Source organism: Arvicanthis niloticus, chromosome 7 (genome assembly GCF_011762505.2).
Source record: "Arvicanthis niloticus isolate mArvNil1 chromosome 7, mArvNil1.pat.X, whole genome shotgun sequence".
Classification (NCBI taxonomy): Eukaryota; Metazoa; Chordata; class Mammalia; order Rodentia; family Muridae; genus Arvicanthis; species Arvicanthis niloticus.
Window position 1 is genome coordinate 34,695,230 of NC_047664.1, and position 21,860 is coordinate 34,717,089.

General features: G+C 50.2%; 1 protein-coding gene across 17 annotated transcripts in view; it reads left to right on the forward strand.

The window, feature by feature from the left end:
* Positions 1 to 2,358: 2,358 nt before the first annotated feature.
* Camk2b (calcium/calmodulin dependent protein kinase II beta) overlaps positions 2,359 to 21,860 on the forward strand; it is an 87,935-nt gene continuing 68,433 nt past the window's right edge. For 4 of the 17 annotated variants that reach the window (XM_034509289.2, XM_076938167.1, XM_076938169.1 and 1 more), the window contains exon 1: positions 2,365 to 2,533. In XM_034509289.2, the coding sequence (XP_034365180.1) occupies positions 2,469 to 2,533 (65 nt within the window). In that variant the 5' untranslated portion in view covers positions 2,365 to 2,468. Of the gene's footprint in view, positions 2,534 to 21,860 lie in introns of all 17 variants that reach the window. The other 13 variants (XM_034509284.2, XM_034509285.2, XM_034509286.2 and 10 more) reach the window with 7 other exon arrangements.

The following is a 21,860-nucleotide window of genomic DNA, read 5'->3' on the forward strand; positions in this document are numbered from 1 at the left end:
TGTGTAGCCCTGGCGGTCCTGGAACTCACTCTGTAGACCAGGCTGGCCTCGAACTCAGAGATCACCTGTTCTGTTTTCCTAGTGCAGGAATTAAAGGCGTGTGCCGCCAACCACTTGGCTGTGTGTATATCTTTGTTGTTTGTGTGGAAATAAAAGGCAGAGTGGGGGGGGCGCTTTATGGACAGTCCCAGCCACTCCTTTTTTTGTGAATTCATTTTTATTTTATGAATATGTGCATATGTATGTGCTCATGTGCACACGGTGTGTGTAGACCAAAGGTCAATGTCCATTTTCCTTGGTCACTTTCCAACTCTAATTTTTATTTGAAACAGGGTTTCTCACTGAAACTGGAGCTTGCCAATTTAGCTAAACTGGCTGGCCAGTAAGCCCCAGGGATCTGTTCTCCGTCCCTAGTGCTGGAATCACAGGCCTGTGCTTTTTCACATTGGTTCTGGGATTGAACTTGGGTCCTCCCACTTGCACAGCAAGCCTTCCCTCGAGCTCCCACACTCCCAGCACATCTTGGTTGACTGCTTGGGGAGCTACTTCTGCTGTCTCTGTGTTGACCTGTCTGGGGTGGGGGTAGGGATGGGGGTAACAGTCAAGATCAGCTACCATCAGGATTCAGACACCACCTAGGTCATCTTTCCCAGGATGATGGTGGAAGGGTGTGTGACTTGGTAACTAACCTAAAGACAGCTTAACTCCTGGAGGGGTGCAATTGTGTTTTGTTTTGCTGATTGTATTCTGTTGTTCAGCCTGGCCTCCTTCTCCCACCAGAGCTCAGAAAGAGTCAGAGCAGCTGCTCTCAGGAGCGCTACAGGAGGCTACATCATCCCCAAGAGCAAGCTTCAGCCTGGCTTCACCCTCTCCCCACCTTCCCCGGACTGCATGGCCCAGCGTCCCCCACGTCTAAACTCATACATTTCTGGGGGGAAGGGGGAGTACAGTAGAGTTTCCCTTGCTGCTTGGGGCCAGGGTTCCTATTTTCTCAGCTAGACCCTTCTAACTGGGACCTGCACTTACTCGTGCATGTCTCCTGTTTGCTAGCTGTCAGGGCTAGGTCTGTATACCTGTCATAGGGACTTGCCAGGAGGCCTCGTTTCACCTGGCAGCGCTCTGTCAAATCTACCTTTAGGAAGACCCCTAGTAGCTGCCCAACAAAGACCCCTCATTCTTCTAAAAAGATACTTGCTAGAACGTCCAGGGCTAGTATTTGTTTGAGATCTGAGTCCACCAAATCTGCTCTTGGGGATCAGTAAGTGCAAGGAATCCAAAAAACCACCTAACAATGTCATTCAAGCTGGGTGCAAAGTCCCTCCCTCCCGACTGCCCAGGGGAGCCCTGGCCTCAAATACCAAGAGTCAAATCGGGATGCTGGTTGGAGGTGAAGGGGGAGCTTTGTGGAAATTCACCTGTGCCCTCTTTTCCTTCAGAGCCACTTTCAAGAGAGACTGGGGAGAGGGAGACAGAACGGAGGCTCCTCTTCCTGGCCAGGGCAGAGGCAAAGGGCTGCCCAGGCTATCTGGGCAGGATGACAGTCAGCTCTCAGAACAGAAGTCCCTGACAGGGCTGAGCAGCACCCCCATTTTGCTACCTCAAGACCCAATCTGAACTCCAGAATGTTTACCTCAGGACAGAAGGCACCCTAGTTACCAATCCTAGGAGAAGCAGGAAAGAGGACCACCGCCCCATCCCTTTCCTCTCATCACATTCAGCCTAGGATACTCGTGGGTAGCCAGGTTTGGTGAGAAGGGTCTAGTAGCATCTTATGGAGGGCTACGGGTAATGGAGGAGCCCAGTAGAGGGCAACACACGACCCCTCCCAAATGGGATTCAGTACCCTCCTGCTATCTAGGGGAGAAGAGTCTGGGTTCACTATTCAACTGCAGCAGTGGAAGAGCCAGCCCAGTGGCTTGTCCGTGCAGGGCGCCGGCCTAGAGGGTCAGACGCAGTGCGTGGGCACCGTGTGGTGCAGCCCATGTGCTGGGACAGGGCGCGGGCACGGGTGGGATTGCATGGTGCGGGCGCAGTGCGGGTGTCGGCGCGGGCGCGACGTGTATGTGAGGGGAGTCGCGGTGCGGGTGCAGGGTGCGGGCGCAGTGCGCGTGCAGGCGCGGGCGCTAGTGCAGGTACAAGGCGCGGGTGCGGTGTGTGTGCGGATGCAGGCGTGTGTAGGGTGCGAGTGAGGCGCGTGCAAGGGGCGGCGGGCGGGGCGGGCGCGGCGGCGACAGCGGCGCCCGCGCCTCTGCGCGCGTAGGTGTGCGGCGCGCTCCTGGCGGGGACAGAGCGAGCAGATCTCGCGTGCGCTCGCCGCCCGGCGCAGCCCAGCCCGGCCCCCGCCCGGCGCCGCGAGCCGAGGTGTCTCCCGCGCCCGCGCCCGTGTCGCCGCCGTGCCCGCGAGCGGGAGCCGGAGTCGCCGCCGCCCGAGCGCAGCCGAGCGCACGCCGAGCCCGATCGCCACCGCCATGGCCACCACGGTGACCTGCACCCGTTTCACCGACGAGTACCAGCTATACGAGGATATTGGCAAGTAAGAGCCTCGGCGCGCGCGGACTGTCCGCAGACCCCGGGGAGCGGGGACCCCATCGCCGCCCGCCTCGCGCGCACTGCGGCCCCGCGCGCCCCCGGCTCCTTCCAGCTGCGGGCCCAAGCGCACTGCCCCGTGCAGCCCCGACCCCCGAGCTTCGGGTTCTGGGCCCTGCTGCCCCGCTGCAGCGCTTACGGCCCTGCCGGGTGCCATGGCTTGGCGAGGACCGAGACTCAGGGATATGGACTCGGCGCGGCGGGGGCGGCAGCAGGTGTCCCCCGAGCGCCGGGCAGACGTGACGCATTTGGCGGCAGGGAGGTCAGAGAGGAGCGGCACGCGGGGGCGGCTGCCAGGCCTAAAGTGCCTGAGGGGTCGGTCATGGCCCCAGGGGTCGTCTCCGGTGTGGTCACGCAGTCCTCACCCCCACCCGAGAGGCGGGTGGCAGCGGTGGCGGACCCGCTCCGCGCCTGCTCCTCGCGTGGCCCCATCTGCTCTGGGGGAGCAGCGTGGGAGCAGCTTCTGCCTTGGGTCCCTTGGGGAATCTGGGTTCTAGAGGATTTTCCCCCAGATTCTTCTGGAAACAAGAATTTGGAGGGGGTGGACGAGGTCAGGGAGCCAAGATCAGGCCGTGGGGTGGGGGTGGGGGTGAGAGAGTGAGGCAAGGAACCAGTTGGGCCTCTGATTTCAGGGTCATCGAGGCAGACAGAGACTGGCTTCTGGACCTTTTTTTCCTCCGGTGGTGGGAGGGCTGAGGGGAGGGACTCTAGTAGGGCCTCGTGGGGAACAGGTGCCCTGGCGCCAAGACGCTGCTCCGCAGCACAAGCAATATGGGGGTGAAGCTATGGTTTAGAACGTCCAGAACCTGGCTTTGTCCTAGGGCCTCAGAAACAAGGATGCCTCATCAGGGGCCTGGGGCTTGCCTCTGTGATTTAAGGTGACTGCAGGAGCATCCTTAGGTGCTGGCTGCATAACTCCAGAGCTGGATCTTCCTTCCCACTCCCTCTCCCCTCCCCCATCCGTCTTGTGCCGTGGGGGCGCTGGCGAGATTTCCTCTTACACATCCAGCCGCAAATCCTTTTTTTCCTCTACTGAAAAGGCGTCTGAAAGCTTGTGGTGGGCGAGGGACGCTGATCATTGATAATTGTGGAGTGCCCAGCTGGAGGAGTGTGGGGGTGTGTGCATTCCCCACTTCTTCCTGCACGTGCCAAGAGGATTTGGGTCAGGTCTTGGGGGGCGGGGGTGAGGAGCCAAGCGGAGTGATAGGAGGAAGCCTATGCTGGATGGGAAGGAACAAGCCTGGGTGGACCTGAACAGCCATCCCAGCCTGGAGAGCCCAGCACCCTTGCAGCGCTGTGCCTCATGCTTGCAGTCATTGAAGAACCTTCCAGTAGCCTGTGGGGCTGTGCTCTGTGAGGAAGAGGTAATGGCCAGGGGAGTCCTCAGGTGGAGCTAAGGCACCCTCGAGGTTATGGGGGCCAGCCCTGCAGCTCTCAGATCCACTGATGCCTTGAAGAAGAGCTCTTCTGAGCCAGGCCCGTCTCCTCCACAGCTGTGTGCTGCCGGGGCAGGTGGCAGCAGTGACAAGCCTCTCTAGGGAACCTTCTTGTCACCTCCTGCGGCGTGCCCAGGAGCTTGTACCCACACCCTGGGCCTCTTGGTTTCCTCTAAGCCATCCATATCAGGAGATCATAACCTACAGATCACCTAGGTGGTTGGTGGGAGCTGTCCTGTGCTGAGCAGTGGCATAAGGTGGCCAATGGCACCCCCGCTGGGGAGCGGAGGCTGGAGGGTGACATTTGCAATAGATACAGGTGAGGGCTGCCACTACAAGCTCCTCCCTAGGTACAAAAGAATGAGTACTCACCCAAGTGTGTGGAAGCTCCGCAGGTGCCAGGGTGAGACCCCCAAGCCCGGTGTGGAGGGGCCACTCTGGCCAGAAGCAGTCCGCTCAGGCCAGCATGTCTTTGTACAGACTGCTAGGCACCAGGCCCCAGGGATGGGCAAGAAGGGTTGAAGGAGATGGCACCCTCAAGATAAGCTATGGGAACTCACTCCCACACCCACCCTCCCTCAGTAGCCATGTTGGCCATGTTGGCTAGTTGTTGCCAGTGCCTGCCTGAGCACAGTTGGTGCTGCTTCAGAGCCCCAGGTAGACACATCCAAGTTTATTTAAAGCTGTAGCCCCTGGCACCCGGTCAGGAGATGCTAAGTCCCCTGCTTGGCCAAAGGGCTGCTCCCAGGCTGGCTCCCAGGCCCACAGCTGCTCTTGGTTCTCTGGTGGCAGCTCTGGACTTCTCCCTTCAGGCCTGGTTAGCAGATGGGGTGTCTGAGGAGAATGGCTTCCCCCACACCCCCGCCCACGAGGCACCTCAGTGTGTGTCTTTCTTTCCAGCTAGTTCTTGCCTGGTGGTTCATATGCTGGGTTGCAGACACTCCATGAACCCAGGGCCCCAGGAGAAAGCATAGTGCAAAGTGGGGACGCCCTCAGTCCACATGGACCAGCCTTAGTGTGGTTTAAATGATTTTCTATTGGATGTATTTGAAAAGCTCAGAGACCCCAGGAACAACAACCATTGGTGTCTCTTCTACCAGAACTAAAAAGTATTTATCATCTTGTCTTTCAGTCCTGTCATAAAATTACAGCAAGTAATATATATTACAAATAAATACTAAAGAGCTCATTCACTCCTGTCTTTTTGTTGCATTTGCACAGATGCAAGAATCTTTATCAAGACTAGGGTCCTTCCCGGTTTTCTTATAACTTTGTAAAAATCCAGAACTTGTGTTCTCAGTCAGGCTAGTCTTGCTGACATACATGGCGCTGACAGGCAGCGGTCGTGGCTGCCACATGGTGATCGTGGTGTGAGCACCACGCATCCGCTTTGCTCCTCGTGGAAGTCTAGGCTGCCTTCTAGTCTCCCTTGTCACATGACCAATGCTGTGCGCATGTTCGCTGGCACATGGGTGAGGGTTGCTTTGGTGTTTGCCCCTGGTGGTAGGGTTTACAGCTGGAGACGCTTTACAGTACCCTGCGTGCCCACTTCCACTGGCCGTGAGCCCGACATACTGGCCCTGCCTTTGGCAGGCACGAAATAATAATGCATACAAAATGATCGCATGTGAATTTTCCACGTTTAGAGAGTGGTTGTCTTATTAAAATATAGGTGGTCTCCCTAGAGACTTCCATAAGTTTTGTGTATAATTCGGAGTTCATGAACACTATTACTTTGGAGGAGAGAGCATGGGAGCCTTGGCCTACAGTTTAGTTTCCATTTGATGGTATTTTTATGGCAGTGCCTATGGTTACTTGGGCTTTGGAGATTACCTTTGACCTTCAGCCCAGAGAGTTCCCACCATCCTTGGTCCCGCTCCCATGGGCCTAGAACTGACCTTAATGTGTCCTTGACTCCATCTCCCATCCCCAGTCAACATCTGGAGCAGCCTGGGATGTACAGGTGCTGCCCAGCCTCCAGGATGGTTGCCATCAGCTGTTGGTGATTCTTCTGACTGGCCTACTCTGAACTGGGCAGCTGATAAACTTAGGACATTCGAAGCTGACTAGTTTGGGACTCGGCCTTCTCCTGGGACTGGGTGCAGGAGAAATCTTGTTCTTGCTGCTTGTTTGCTTTCTCTCTCCTGCCCTGGAGGACCCCAGGCACTATCTGCCTCAGGGCCTCTGCTAGGGCGGCCCCTCCCCCATCTGCTTGTCCCCCCACTCCTCCATCCTCCTTCTCCACTTACACTGTTCTGCATTGTCTTGCTCTCCCTGGGACTGGACCACTCACCAGAAAGCAGGAGCTGGGACCCCTGTCTGGGGGCTGAGTCTCACAGCTCCAGCCAGAGTGGGTTTCACATCACCTGAGGGGAAGGGGTAATTGGACCTCTGGCTTTTGCCTGGTGGCTTGCTCTCCAGAATGAGCCGTGGTCTTGATTCTCTAATATAGGGTAATTTAAAAAGACTCGCACATGCTGGCTTTGCTGGCAGGATGCGCATTAAGGTGACGCTAGTTTAGTTACTATTTAATGGTATTTTTATACCATAACCTACTTTGCTGGGAGCTAAGAATACATCTGCATGTCTGCTGCTGGACTCTGTTCTGGTGACAGTTGCTAACACTTCAGTGGTACCTATTCTATTAGCATGCTGGATCTGTGGAACAGGTCCTGTGGTCATGGCTAGTTTACTGGGGAGACGCTCGAGGGGCACAGAGAAGCTCCATCTCTCAGTAAAGGTCTGGGTTCCCATCAAGGAGTTTGTCCTGGAATCCAGTTCTGCTGGTTGGTGCAGATGAAGCTGCTCCGTTCTGGGATTTAGAGGTACTTTCACTAAAGCTGGCGGACTCTTGGCTACCTTATGTTTTCCTCGGACCCCCAGGCTCCTGGGGACATGCCTGTCCTTCAGCCAGCACCTTGTCACACCATCTTTGTGCATTTCCAAACCCAGGGCCCTGTCCACATTCCCTCTGTGGAAATGTCACTTCGTCTTATCACCCTGACAACCAACATTCTGACCCCATTTGAGACCAGCAAGACTTAACATTTTATTCATTAAACAAACTAGGGTAATACAGTCTTGTTAATAAAAAAAATCAAATAATACAGAAGTATATGCAGCTAAATGGGGCCCTTTGCTTCTCCCACCCCCGCCCAGGAAGCATGCCTGTCAGTGTAAGGTATGTGTGCATGTCAGCTGCTGTACATACTCATCTATATCATCTGTGTGGTTTGAAAACAGGCAGGCTCACCATGTATGTGGCTCTATCATTTGTTTACCTGACACTTCTACACAACAGCCCCTCATGTCAGAAAGTCGGCCCCCATGCTCATTTGTGTGCAGGAGCACGTGGAGCCAAAGTCAAGGGTCTTCCTCAGTCATTCTCCACTGGGACTAGACTATTGGGCCAGTAAGCCTCAGGGACTCTCTTGTCTGTCTCGGGTGCCCACATGCTGGTATGGGGAGCTCTTTCCTGATGGAGCAGTCCCCTGAGCCCCTCATGTTAGAAAGCCTTTCTCATGTGCACAAACTGTGCTTCTTTAGAAGAGAGATGGGTGCACATCCATTGGCTATCTTTTTAAAAAAGAAAATTTGACATCAGTCCCCTGATGTGTGATGAAACATGAAAGGACCATGTATCTGAAATCAGAGCCTGGCTGCTCGTTAGGAAGACACGTGATGAAGGGGTGACTGCGTTCTCACTGCAGCCATGGGCACTGGGGGCAAATGCCCTCATGGAGGTTAGTCAAAGTCAAGGTCACTGGGACTAAGGGAGATGGAGTCCCAGGTCTCCCTTGAAGAATATAAAAATATTACAAATATTTTTGCATACATATTGCATTTTAAATACAATATAACAAAAAATATAGTCTTGTAATTTTTTTTCTTTCTGAGATCCCCTGCAAGAGGAAGGCTGGGAGATTAAGAGTTCACACTAGGGCTGGAGAGATGGCTCAGTGGTTAAGAGCACCAACTGCTCTTCCAGAGGTCCTAAGTTCAATTCCCAGCAACTGCATGGTGGCTCACAACCATCTGTAGTGGGGTCTGATGCTCTCTTCTGGTGTGTCTGAAGACAGCAATGGTGAACTCATGTACATACATACATACATACATACATACATACATACATATGTAAATCTATCTTTAAAAAAAAAAGAGTTCACCCTAAGCCACCCTAGAACTTAGCAAGTAATTAATTTAGTTGGGAGGACAGAATGGAGATTCAAGCTCAACTTCTGTCCCTATGAGAACCTCCTTCAACTTGTACCTCCTGGTCCAAGCAAGATCGGTGACCTTTCTAGAGCTTTTAAATTTGCTTCTAAAACTAACCCCACTTTTCTAGGTTCTCTGCAAAAAGAAACCTGTTTTTCCTTTGAACAGCATGTGATTTGTACTCCTCTTTTTGAGTCAGGGGCTCATGTGGCCCAAAGTGGTCTTGGGCTGCAGCTGGTCTGAGGCTCTTGATCCCGTTTCGCCACCTCCTGAGTGCTGGCCTTACAGGCTTGAGCCACCGTGCCCAGCATCGCTTACAGCTGAAGTCACTTTGTTAGTGGAGAGATGAAGTGCACTATGCATCGACTTGGTTTTTCAAGTATTATCATATGGTCATAGTACCTACAAGCATATATTTTATTCATATGAGATTCTGAATTTATTGACAACGAAACCATCTTTTCCTGGTGTTACCAGCTCTCTTCACTAGGGATGGCTTGCGTCTCCTGGGTTAGCATCACACACTTGATGGGGCTCAGCTGCTCTGGGACATGGGCTTTAGTGTTGGCATAACGGTCCTAAAATAATGAATGTATGATTCTTTGTCAAGCCAGATACCCATTTTTGCTGAATCCAAGAACAGATCGGCAAGAGGCAGGCAATGATTTAAGATTGTGTTATAGGGGGGACCACGGTCTGTAATTGCACATGGGGTATGGTTTGAGACCCTGAGACGTCCTTCTATTTTGTGAGCAGCAAGACTGGGAGGAAAGGTGGGCTGTCCTCTTGGGGAGATGTCAGGCGTTATGGTGCGCTGGCATGTTCACTGACAGTGCCTTTTACAGCAAGGAGCCAACGTATTCGGTGGCTTAGAACCATGCCCTGCATGCATACAGTAGGTGGTCAGCAGTGGCTCAGCAATGGCCTGGTTCACTCAAGCCTTATTACTGTGACTGTCCCAGAGCCACACCACCAGGCAGGTGAGGGTCCTCGGAGGTACCCAGATGGCTAGTCCAAGGGATTGGATGGTTCCACTTGGAGGGGCTCAGCCACAGGCTTCCAGCCCGTTATGGCGGCCCAGTGGAGCTCTGGACTTGCATTCTCCACTGCTCTGTGATACTTCCTCTGCTTCTTGCACATTAAGGCATTTTGATGCTCAACGCCTGTAGGGTTTGGTCCAGGTCATTTGCTAGGGGAATTTGGGGATATAGTAGAAACAAGGCCTGCTGGAGAGGATGAGCAGGATAGTGTCTTTCCACCATTGACAGTGTTTAGGCTTCACTCCAGTCCACTTCTTCAGACATGAGGGAGAAAGGCCAGGAGGACTGAAAACCTCCCAGGTGGCTCGGATGACCTCACCTACATCCCCTTGCTTCTTTGACCTCACTAACTGCGTTTGGAATTTTCTTTTGTTTTCTATTAATGAACAATGGTATGACTCCCTATCTGAACTGCACTGTCTAGAGCAGCGGTTCTCAACCTTCCTAATGTTGCAATCCTCTAATACAGTTCTTCATGTTATGGTGACCCCCAACCATAAATTTATTTCCACTGCTACTTCATAACTATAAATTTGCCACTGTTATGAATGGTAATGTAAATATCTGATATTTCCAATGGTCTTAGGCAGTCCCTGTGAAAGAGTCGTTCAACTCCCAAAGGGGTCTCAGGCCACAACTTGAGAACCACGGGTCCAGAAGAAAGGAAACATGATCACAAAGGGAAGTTGTAACTGTAACTTAAACTCTTTTAGTACAGTAAATGAATTTTAATAATGCATTTACTATATAGTCTCAAATACATTTCAACATGTAATTAATGATAAATTAATAATGTAATTTATTACACAGTTTATATTCCTTTTTATATCATGACTTTGAGACTTACTGTTCATTGTGAAGTCACGGCATGTGCCAGCTTGGACCGGTCACAGTTCAGCTTCTAGTGTTCGCCTCATGGCGGGGTGGAGAGATGGAGGGGTGGAGGGGTGAAAGGTGGAGGGGTGGAGGGGTGGAGGGGTGGAGGGGTGGAGGTGTTTTTGTCTGTTGGTTTTGAGAGTGAGTTATATTCTTCTCCTGATATCTTCCACATAGACTTGTTCATTCATTGTACACATCTGATTGCACATTCACCATCTTCCAGGAGTCTTTGGCCACTTGAGAAATACTAGTGAGTAAAGCAGTCAAGGATACCTGCCTTGTGCTAGTGGGGAGACACAGGTAAAAAAGCTAAACAGAGTACCTGCTAGGGCAACAAGTGATGGGCACCTGCTAGGGCAACAAGTGATGGGCACCTCTGGGAGTGCAGGAGCATCAGGTAAGAGGAAGGGTTGCATCTATAGAAAGGGTGGTAAGGCCAAGAAAAAAGTAATAATAGACTCTAATCAGATCTGGAAGGAGAGAGGTTTACTACCATTCTAACAGAAGAGATTATACAGAAATATTATGAACAGTTGTGTGCCAAAGGGTAGATAACCTAGGTGAAGTTGGCAGATTCTTAGAAAGACATAAACTACTGGCAAAGTACTCAAGACAAAATCAAAAATCAGAATAGACCTGTAATAGAGATTGGATTAGTAATTCATCATAGCCTCCACAGATGGCTTCCCAGTTTATTTCATAAAGTCTATAATGATACTACACTGACCATTAATTTTAGAAGAAAACTACAGATGAGTCTCCTTTATGAACATAAATGCAACATCCTATACAAAATCAATACCACTAACTTACCAGTGCATGCGGTAGACTATACGGTGACACTAGTAGGATTTCTCCTAGAAATAGCAAATGCTGGTTTAACATTTAGGAAGGAATCTCTCTGCTTGATAGAATAAACAAAGAAACACGGAGAGCATCCCAATGTATGCACAAATGCATTTGTATTGGCTACTTACGTTTGTGTGTGTATGTATGTAAACGTGTGTATGTGTGTGTTCACATGTGTGTGGTGTAGTGTGCATAGAGTCACATAAGACTCACATAGGGGCCAGAGGTCACTATCTGATGCCTTCTTAGTTGCTGTCTGTCTTAGTTTTAGGAACAGGGACTCTCACTGACTCTAGTGTCCCCCCATTTGCTAGACTGACTGGCCAATGAGTTTTCAGAGTCCCCTGTCTCTGCTCTTCCTCCTCTACCTCAGAGCTAGGGCTGTAGACACACAACTGCCCAGCTGTTAAGTGGGTGCTTGAACTCAGGCCCTGTGCCTGCATGGGAGGCACTTGCCCTGAGCCATCCCTTGGCCCTCTATTAGTGAGTTTTTGCATTGCTGGGGCAAAATACTCCACAGACATTATGTGAAGACCAGGGCAACTTCAGTCTGTCACATGGGGGCAGGTGTTTAGGGGTGACTCCATGGTCCTGGGAGCATGAGGTGAGCCCCCACATCTCCACAGACCCAGACGCAGCACTAGAAGGAACCAGCTCTGAGCTTTCTCTTTCCAAGACCCACCAGCTGCCTCAGACAGTGCTATCAGCTGGGGACCAAGCCCTCAGCACACGAATCTGTGTGGAGGGTACATCTTACCTTCAAGCCCTAGCAGTATGTTGACAAAATTCTATAGTCTTTCTTGATTTAGAAACAAAACAAAAATATTGTAAAATGGAGTAGAAGGAAACTTCTTTAACTTGACAGAAGGTGCTTATGAAGAGCCACAGTGATGCTTCCATTTTTAATTGATCCCGTGATGAAGTTCTTGCCAGGGATATTTGGGCAAGAAAAGAAAAGTAATTAGATTTTGGAAAAAGTAGATAAAACTGGTTACAGATAATGTATATGATCTTGTACAAAATTCCAAGAAATCCATTGAAAACTTTTAGAGAAAAAAAACAGCTAATTTCAGGATACTGATACAAAAATCCCTTGTATTTAATCTAACAATGTTTAATCCCAGAATGGAATTATGAAAACAATTCCATGTACATTAATATCTAAAGAAATAAAACATAGGGATGGGTTACAAAGGAGGAGCTGGGGACGTGATTATTAATGCTCAAGGCCCTGGGTTCAATGCCCACTACCACCCAAAAAAAAAAAAAAAAAAAAAAAAAAAGACAAATTACAAAAGACAAGAAGTTGTTCACTGAAAACTACAAACCACCACTGAGAGCGTGTAAAGACCAAAGTAAATGGACCAGCACCTCCTGGTCATGGGTTAGCCAGCTTATGACTATTTAGAGCTATGTCGCCACCCTTCCGTTCCTGAAACAAGATCCCCAAGGAGGCTCAGTGCCACAGAGGTTGCAGTCTGTGGTCACTCGCCTGGTTGCACACTTATGGGCTCATGCGTGGTGAGGCAGAGTGTCAGGGTGTGGGGAGCATCAGCTGGGGTAAAGGGCTTTACCCCAGTGCGCACAGGAGGCAGAAAGTGGGCAGAGGAGGTAGAAATGCCCCCATCCCACCATGACTACTTCCTCCAGCAGGGCCCCACCATAGCTTCTATCATTTTATCGTTCTAATGCAATGATGAGTTCAAGCCCTCAGAACCCACCCAAAAGCCTGTTAGCTGCCCAGAGCCTTCCCAGCGGCCTCTGGGGGACATTTCAGATCCAAACCACAGCAAGATGGTCAAATTGAACTACAGTATCTTTTGTTGTTGTTGTTGTTGTTGTTGTTGTTGTTTTCAAGACAGGGTCTCACTGTGTAACCCTGGCTGTCCTGGAACTCACTGTGTAGACCAGGCTGCCTTGAACTCACAGAAATTCACCTGCTTCTGCCTCCCAAGTGCTGGGAATAAAGGCGTGTACCACTAGGCTCAACTTGACTACAGTTTCAATGTACTACCTGAAAGATTCTAACATCCTTCTTTTTACAGAACTTGATGAGTTTGTCCTAAAATTTGAGGGATCCAGAATAACCAACAAAATCTTATAAAAGAAAGAATCTGAGTATTTTGGTTCTTAAATGACACGGATAAGAGCAATCAGAACATAGTCATGTTGGCAGAACAATAATATAAGCCTGGTGAATCTGAACTGAGTGCCTGGAATAAATATGCTCAGGGTTTGCTTGTTGGTTTTGGTTTTGGTGGCACCGTAACCTGAACACAGGATCTTGTGAATACAAGTCAAGTACTCAACCACTGAGCTGCCTCCCAGCCCAGTGGTCGATGTTTGACAAGGATCCCCAGACAGCTCAATGGGGGGGGGGGGAATAAAATGGTTCATTCAGCTATGGGACAATTGGGTCTTTGTCGTGGGACACATCCATAAATCCCATCACTGACAAGGCTGAGACAGGAGGATTGTAAGCCCAGGATGCATATAACAAGACCGTTCCAGAACAAACAAAATCAAACTACCCAAATTCAAAAGAACGAAGTTGAAAGGGACACCCTACACACTGACCTCAGGGTGACAGATTTAAAGTGCGCAGATGGAGATAGGGTAAGTCTCTGTGGCCCTGAATCAGGCGCTGGCTGCTTAGATTGGCACTAGGATATAAGCAACAAAAGAAAAACAGGTAAATTGGACTTCATCAACATTAAAAACGTTTGTGCTTCAACAGCTATGATCAGAGGAGAAGACAGCTGATGGGAAGGGAGGACTGGCTTGAAAACCAGGTGTCTACAAGTTTGTGTTCAGAATACTTAAGAACTCTCTCTACCTAGCAGCAAAATAAATAACCCACTTTTTAAAATGGCCAGAGTGGACCAGGGAGACATCTCAATTGGTGAAATACACTTGTCTTGCAAGAAGGTGGAACTGAGTTTTATCCCCAGAACACATATATTTTTAAAAGACACACAGCTTGGCCAAGATAGGTGGTTCTCTGGCTCACTGGCCAGCCAGTCTAGCCCAGCATGAGCTCCATGCCAAAGAGCATTCCCTATGTCTCAGGGAATAAAAAGCAGATGGCACCTGAGGGAAGGCAAAGCTTTCCTCTGTCTCCTACGTGCACATGCATTCTTTACACACAAGTAAATAGAAGAGACACCCCGTCCTGCCATCCAGCCAGGGTCCTGAGGAGCAGTCGGTGCTCACTGGTCCACATCTCCCTGATCCTCAGTTGGAGTGAGAAGGAAGGATGAGGGATGACTGCTATGGGGTAGAACTTGGAGTGATAAAATATGGAACTTAGATCATGAATGGATGCCCACCTATGTGAATATATTACAAGCCATTGGGTCATGCGTTCTAATTGGATGAATTGTTATGTGACTTATATCTCAAGAGACCCAGGGCCTCCCTTAACCTGTAGACTTCCCAGAATGGTAGGTGTGGAAGGGCCCACTCCATCAAGCCAGCTTCTACTCTGAGGCCTTTGCAGACCACTCAGTGAGAAGCCCTGTTGTCCCCAGAGCATCCAGCAGATGCCTGGTGACTGTGTCTCTAAACTTAGCCATTCTTTGGGCATCTGCCTAATGTGAGCTCAGACTGGGGCTCAGGCCCGAGGCATAGCAGAGTCAGGTTGCCACAAGGTAAGAAGCATGCAGGACCTGGGAGCTCCTCCGGGCAAAGCCAGGAGCTGCAGAAACTCTAGCTGAATATGAAAGACCTACACCATGCCTGTCCTTTCCAGAGACAGGAGAGGAGTGTGGTGAGCCTGCCCTGTTCCATCCACATCCAGAGCTGCCCTTCTTGAAGCTTCTACTTCTGAGGATCCACTAAGTCCCCTGGCTTTCAAATGGCGCTACCTCACTTTTCTCCTCTCAGAGTATTGTCCCAGTTACTGCTCCAGCATGAGCTGGCACTTGGTGTCCTTGTAAATACATGCATGTGTACTTTTCTTTCTTGGAGCTTTGTCCACAAAACAGCAGCACAGCTTCCTCTGTGGTGTGCCTCCCAGGACACATCTGTGCTTGCCGTGGAAGGCAACTGAGGACCAGTGGGTTGTGGACCAGAGCCAGTGAGCACTGGCTGCATTTCAGCACCCTGGCTGGGTGGCAGGATGGGAGGTAGGTCCCCATAGGCTGCATGCCCAGGGATCGGTGAGAGTGTGATGTCATTAGGCCACCATGGATTGGATATACACTTGACTCGTGGGTCTCATTGTGTCCCCAGAAACTTGTGGTTCAGCTTGCAGAGATGACGACCCTCTAGGCACTCTGTTTTTTTCCCTTCCCCATGCATTCCCTCATCATAATAGCCCCCAGGGACCAAGGGAGAACACCCTTCACCCAAAAGTCCTGCCCAGATCCATGACATTGATGCCTTTTCCCTTCTCAATTCCTCTGCAGGCCCAGGTTCGTTTTCTCTTTATCCATTCTCATCTTTGACAGTGGCAGACTTGATAGACAACTGTCTTGTTGGGAGGATCTCTATCTCTGTGGCAAGGTGCCCTTCAAGGTGCTAGATCTGGGGAGGGGGAAGGGCAGGCGCGGCTGCTCTGAGTCCATTTCAAGGACCTGTGCACAAAGCTTACCCTTCTTGGCTTTTAGTTCACTAGTTACTGCCTGGAATCGGTATAGATTCCCGCCCTGCCCCACCCCCTAATCTTTAGCATTTCACCAGAGGTTAAGGTTTGATTGGTCACACAGATCACAGGGACTCTTTTCAGACACATACTTTAAGAGCTAGGGAATGTAGCTCAGTGATGGGCCACATTTTTGATGTGTGAGGTCCTGGGTTTCACCACACAGTCAAAGCAGAACAGTTCTGTTACAAGTGCTAGCTTATTTCATGCCTTAAAAAAAATCATTTCTGTTGATTCTCTCTCTCTCTCTTTTTTTTCATTTTCATTTTATTTTATGTGTTTGTGTTTTGCCCGCATGTGTATCTATGCACCATTTGTGTGCAGTGCCTGTCGGGGCCAGAAGAAGACATTGGGTCCCCTCCAAGTGGAGTGTTACAGATGGTTGTGAGCTGTCATGTGGGAGCTGGGAATCAAAGCCAGGTCCTCTGGAAGAGCAGCGAGTGCTCTTAACGCCTGAGCCACCTCTCCTGCACTATTTCATTACTTCTTAAAGATTTCCAGAGACACAGCCACATACATACACCACGGGAACATTTTTTCCTTGTGGTAAAATACACATAATATTTACCGTCTAGATCGCTCGCAGACGCAATTGGGCGGCGTCAGCAATGCCTGATGCTGTAGACAATCACTGTTTACAGTGTTTGCTCAGCCTCCTGCCCTAGTACTAACCCCTGTCATCCACCATCCTGGCAACCTCTCTCCTACCTTCTGCCTCTGACGTCACTCTCCTCAGGATTTCATAGCGACGGAACTATGCAGCATGTCATCCAGTTGGCACAGTGTCTGCCCGGGACATGTGGGAGCATGTTTAGGATCCTCCTTCCAAAATCTGTTCCATTGCCTGACTGGACACATTTTAGGCATCCGTTCACCCATCAGTGGACACCTGGGTTTCGCCCACCATGTGAATGATACAAATTTGGATGTCACTGTATAGAGGACACTTTTACAGACACGATATATGTGCCCTTCTGCCGGACATGAGTTATGAGCTGCTGGTCTGTTTGGCCTTGAACTGCCTTGCATCTGTGGGTTTCAGTCTCCCACCTATGAACCAGAAGCACAGTATCCCTAAAGCCCTCTGTCGTTTCTATGGAAACCCACTTTTTGCATATGAGACTTGTTTCAGAGCTTCCCTGCAGGATGGGCCAGTGCCTTGCAAGTGATGTGAGCACAGATCTGTGTGCAGTGTAGAGTCCTTAAGAATAGGACAGGATGGATGAAATCAGATTGACTGAAGGTGTAAGAGATCCCCGGTGCTGAGAAACTCTAAAGGATATGCGCCTTGCAGGATGGAGTTGTTGCAGCCCCTGACCTGGGAAGCTACGTGTTCTAAGTATAGCTGGTGCTTGGTGTCTCACGTTCTTGAGATACCCTCTCCAGATTAGGAATGTCATGTCTCCTCCTTGCCTGTCGTCCATGAGCTAATGCAGCCTTGGCTGTCATTCTATTCAAAGGTAATTTCAGACCCTCTGGGGTTTGATGCAATTCTTGTCTCGTCTCTGCATGGTGACTTCCCCACTGTCCCTTCCCTGGGCACAGTGGCCAACAGCCTCTGCCAGGAGGATGTGACCGGCTCTGGAATGATGCCTTTGAAGGTGGTGGCCTGGTGACTGTCAGTGGCCTTCTGTGGGAGCTACTGCTGGGCCGCCTTTCCATCAGCTCACGATTTGGGACAGTTTCTTCCTTGTTGGCACACATTCACATGCCCCTGTCCCACAGTGTCTCAATGTCACAGGCTGTTCTATCCAAGGTGACCCCTTCCTGCTAGCATGCTATAAGACCACAGACAGGGGTCTGAAGTTGTCAAGCTGGGCCAGGGAGTCATTATACAGTACAATGTGTCGTTGTGTCACCATCCTTGTCATGACCCCTGTCTGTGCTCTTACCCTGGAGTTAGAAGGCTTCTCTGTATTTGGAGATGTCTTGTGTTTCTTCAGGGCCTTCTATACATTGTGTGATGGATCCAGGTCTCAAACATTCAGGACAGGCCCTGAGGGTGCACCACAGCTCTCAAATCCTTAGAGCTGAGATTCTGGACTGTCTTAGCACAGTGGTTTTGAAATTGCCCCTGCCAGGCCAGTAGAGCCTTGACCTGAGAGCCCTCCTTCAGCTGGACAACCTGCTCAAAAGAAGACCCCACCTGGTTGTAGTAAGACCTCTCTTTCTAAACTGGTATGGTACCTGCCTGCTCTTTGGGACAGCACCTGGTGTTAAGATGACACTTTGAGGACCTTGTGGTTTTGTAATGGGTGCCTGGCATGCAAAGCAGACAGGGCTCTGGGCTGAGGACACAAGCCACCCTTTGCAGAGAACCATCAATAGCCCAAGTGCCCTCTGTGCCTGCTGCGCCTTTCTGGCTTTTCCCAGCCTGGCAGGCAACAAGGACAGACCAGCATGGACAGATGCCTGGGTAGAGATGCCCATTCAGTCCCTGGGTTCACAACAGAGGGCGTTGAGAGATTGGAGCAATACTGCATGTTCAGGCCTGTTGTTAGGCAAAGTGCCTTCTGGAGACATCGTGCAGACTGGGTGTCGGTGCTCATCTGTGTTTTCTGCACAGGATTGGAGCTGATCCTTGTGACACAGGCCATGTCTGGGGCCCCTCATAACCCTTTCATGGTAGTCTCCCTCTCACCTTTATCCTCTCTTAAAAAAATGGGGTGACCTTGTTGGCTTCCAGGTATCCCAACAAAGGGGTGGCAACTAGAGAGTCCCGAAGATAGGCACTGGGAACCTGGGGATGTGGAGAAGCACCAGCAGCCCTGGCAGGGCAGGGGCAGTTGGTGAGGACAGGAGCTGGGTGTGTAGTATTGGAGGGGACTTGGACCACAGCACATGGAGTGATGGTGATCTCAGCCCTCCTCTAAGGGTTGTCCCTTTGGGCCTGCTGGCTCCTGCTAGTCCTTGCCATCTCTAAGGTCAGACTCAGGGAGATACCAGCCCTGTTACGATCAAGTGCCAGCATCTTCTGACAGGCAGAGGCTGCTGCATGTTTGGACTCTGGGGACATAGAGAAGATGAAGTTCTGTTCTCCAAGTGCCCACCCTAATGTTTTGGGGACAGACAAATGTGCTCTGAGCCACGTTTGGACTCTGGTAGCGTGCTTCACATAAAGAGCACCCATGAGTCAATAAGAGGCAGGACCCCAACTGATACATAGATAAAGAAGCGATGGACAAAAAACAAACAAAGGTTTGTGTTTGTAAAACCACGAAAGGAAATAAGAGCCAGCTTTCTGTCTTCCAGGTTCTTGATAGCCTGTGTGCTAAGCCACCTCACCCAGCACTGGCTCAGGCTCAGGGTCAGCTCTCCTGTGGACGAGGACCAGGGCTCAGGCTGCACGCCTATAAGCGCTAAGCCTGGGGGTGGGTCAGCCTTGGATGTGCCTAAAGGCCTCTTGACGTGGGCAGTTAAAGAATGTCAGAGATGTGGCTGAGCCTGTCCCTAGAGCTGAAAGCCAGACTATTCCAACACTGAGTCCCGCCACTCTCTGCCACTCTCTTCGGCTCTCACCCTTTCTCCCCGATCCTCCCCTTCCCCTCTTCCTCCTGCTTCCAGCTCCCCTCCCCGCACTCTCCTTCTACAGAGGAAGATGCTTGTGTTCGGGGTCATAGTCAAGATCTCCCCCGAATGCTGACAATGCAAGACACATCTTGTCACACTGTGTCCCCAAGACCCTGAAGTATCTTCTAATGCTCGGTGGGTCCTTGTCATTCAAGTGTGGATGTTTTCCAGCATGGTCAGTTGCACCAGTGAAGTTCAATGGCTGGCACGTCTGTCTCTGCATTGGGTTTTCAAAATCCTTCTCGGTCTTGGCATCAAAGAAATATACTTTTGTCTCTTTATAATTTCATCTGGAGGTGGGTTTTTCCTATGTAGCCCAGGCTGGCCTCAAAGTCAGAATCTTCCTAGCTTCCCCAAGTACCACATCTAGTCCAGGAAAGAAAATGGAAAGGTTCTTTTTGTTGTTGGTGATGCTTTGTCTTGTTTTATTAAAGGAGCCTCATTCTAGAGTAGTTTTATGCTTACAGGAACAGAAAGCACGGGGCTCCCATCTGTCCCTTCTCCACCCTGAATTACTAACTTCTCACTGTGGTGACCACACACTGACAAGAAACTTATGGAAGAAAGGGTTTATTTTGGTTCCCGGTTTAAGGAGAAAGCCTGCTGTGGCAGGAAGGCGGGACAGCAGGAGCGGGGGCAGCGGTCACAGCACATCCACAGTCAGGAAACAGAGCAGACCGCCTCAGGACCTGAGGCCTCACCGCCAGCTCAGAGAGCTTCCACAGCCACTACCTAGGGACCAAGTGGTCCAACACACAAGCCTACAAGGGCATCCCCACTCTACACAGCACACACAAACCTATGAGGGCATCCCCCACTCCACACAGCACACACAAACCTACAAGGGCATCCCCCACTGTACACAGCACACACAAGTCTATGCGGGCATCCCCTACTCTAACCACAACACCTACCCACCCTGTATTTTTCTAATTTTTAAAAAAGACTTCTCTGTTTTTATTTTATGTGTATGCATGTTTTGCCTGTATGTATGTAAGCACCACATGTGTCCAGTGTCTGAGGAGGCCAGAAGAGGACATTGTACCCACTGGAGTTGGAGTTAGGGGTCGTGAGGCCCTGGATGTGGGTTCTGGGGACCGAACTCTAGTCCCATGTAAGAACAGCATGTGCTTAGCTGCCGAGCCACCTTTTCTGCCCCTGACATGTCATTTTTAACCAAAGTTCACAGTTGACATTAGAGGTCACCATGTGTGTTCTTTGGGTTTGGACAAATGTGTAATGACATGTATCCACTATTGTCATACCATGTAGTGTCATTGCCCTAGGTGTCCTCTGGGCTCTGCCCAGACATCCCTACCCAGCCCCCAAACCTTTTACTGTTCCCAGTATCATTTTCCAGAAGCTGGGGCGTGGGAGCCATCTAGGGAACCATCCAGGGTATGGCCTTTCCGATGGAGTTCTTTCACTGGGAGCCACATCAGGCTCCTCGATGTCTTTCCATGACCTGCTGCTCATCTGTCTTTAGCCAACTTTCCACTATTTATGTATATGTCCCCTATGGAAGTGCATGAACCACCACTTATGTATATATGTCCCCTATGGAAGGATGTCTTGGTGGTTTGTGAGCTTTGGCAGTTTGTTTAGAGCTGCTTCCAGCGTCTGTGTTCAGGATCAAGAACTTTGCCACTAGTTAGAGTATATCCTAGGGAGTGTAACTGCTGGATCTGGTGGCATAGCAGTTTTAATTTTGTAGGAAACCACCCAACTGCCTTCCTCAGTGGCAGGGCTGTCCCCACCCTCAGTGAGCATTGCCACAGCTCCACAGCCTCTCCTGCACCAGATGTCAGGCTTCTGGGTCTCGCCATCTTCGGAGGCGCATGTCTTTGCTGCTTTAGTTACCAGTTCATGATGAGGGATGTTTGGTGTCCTTTAACACACCAATTTCCTCTCTGTAAAACCTTCTTAGGTAGCTGTTTAGATCATTTGCTTCTTTTCCCATTTTGTGTTGTTTGCTTTTAAAGTTTCTTTGCATATTTTAGCAGCCAGTTCTTCACCAGATATGTGTTTTGCAAACACTGTTTTTCTGGTCAGTAGCGATTTGCCTTTTTGATCTTTAAACAGTGTCCGTCTCAGAACAGATCTTTTGAACTTTAAGTCTGTCTTCCCATTGCTCTTGGTATTGTGACTGAGTTGTTATCAAAACTTCGTCACTTAGACTTTCTTTCCTGTTATTCTTTGGGTTCTGTGTTCTACCTTTGGGGCTGTAGTCCATTTCATGTTAATTTTTGTAAAGGACTTAAGATCTTGCCAGGTGTGTGCTGTGGGGCCCAGGGGAGCACAGGCCTTTAATCCCAGCACTTGGGAGACAGAGGCAGGTAGAAGTCTATGAGCTCAAGGCCAGCCTGTTCTACATCGAAAGTTCCAGGCTAGCCAGAGCTACTGTCTAAAACTAAAGAAGATGTAAGTTCTGTGTCTAGATTCCATTTTCCAGCTGAATCTCCACTTGTTCCAAGGCCATTGTTGGCAAGAATCTCCTCTCTCCATGTGGTCTCCAGAGTTCTGGGGAACTGTGTTCTTTACTTCCAGGGTTGTGTTGGCCATTCTGTATCTCTTTCTTTCCCACATCAGCTTTAGAGTAAGTTTGTCTGGATCCATAACTAGCTGCTCTTCCCCATCATC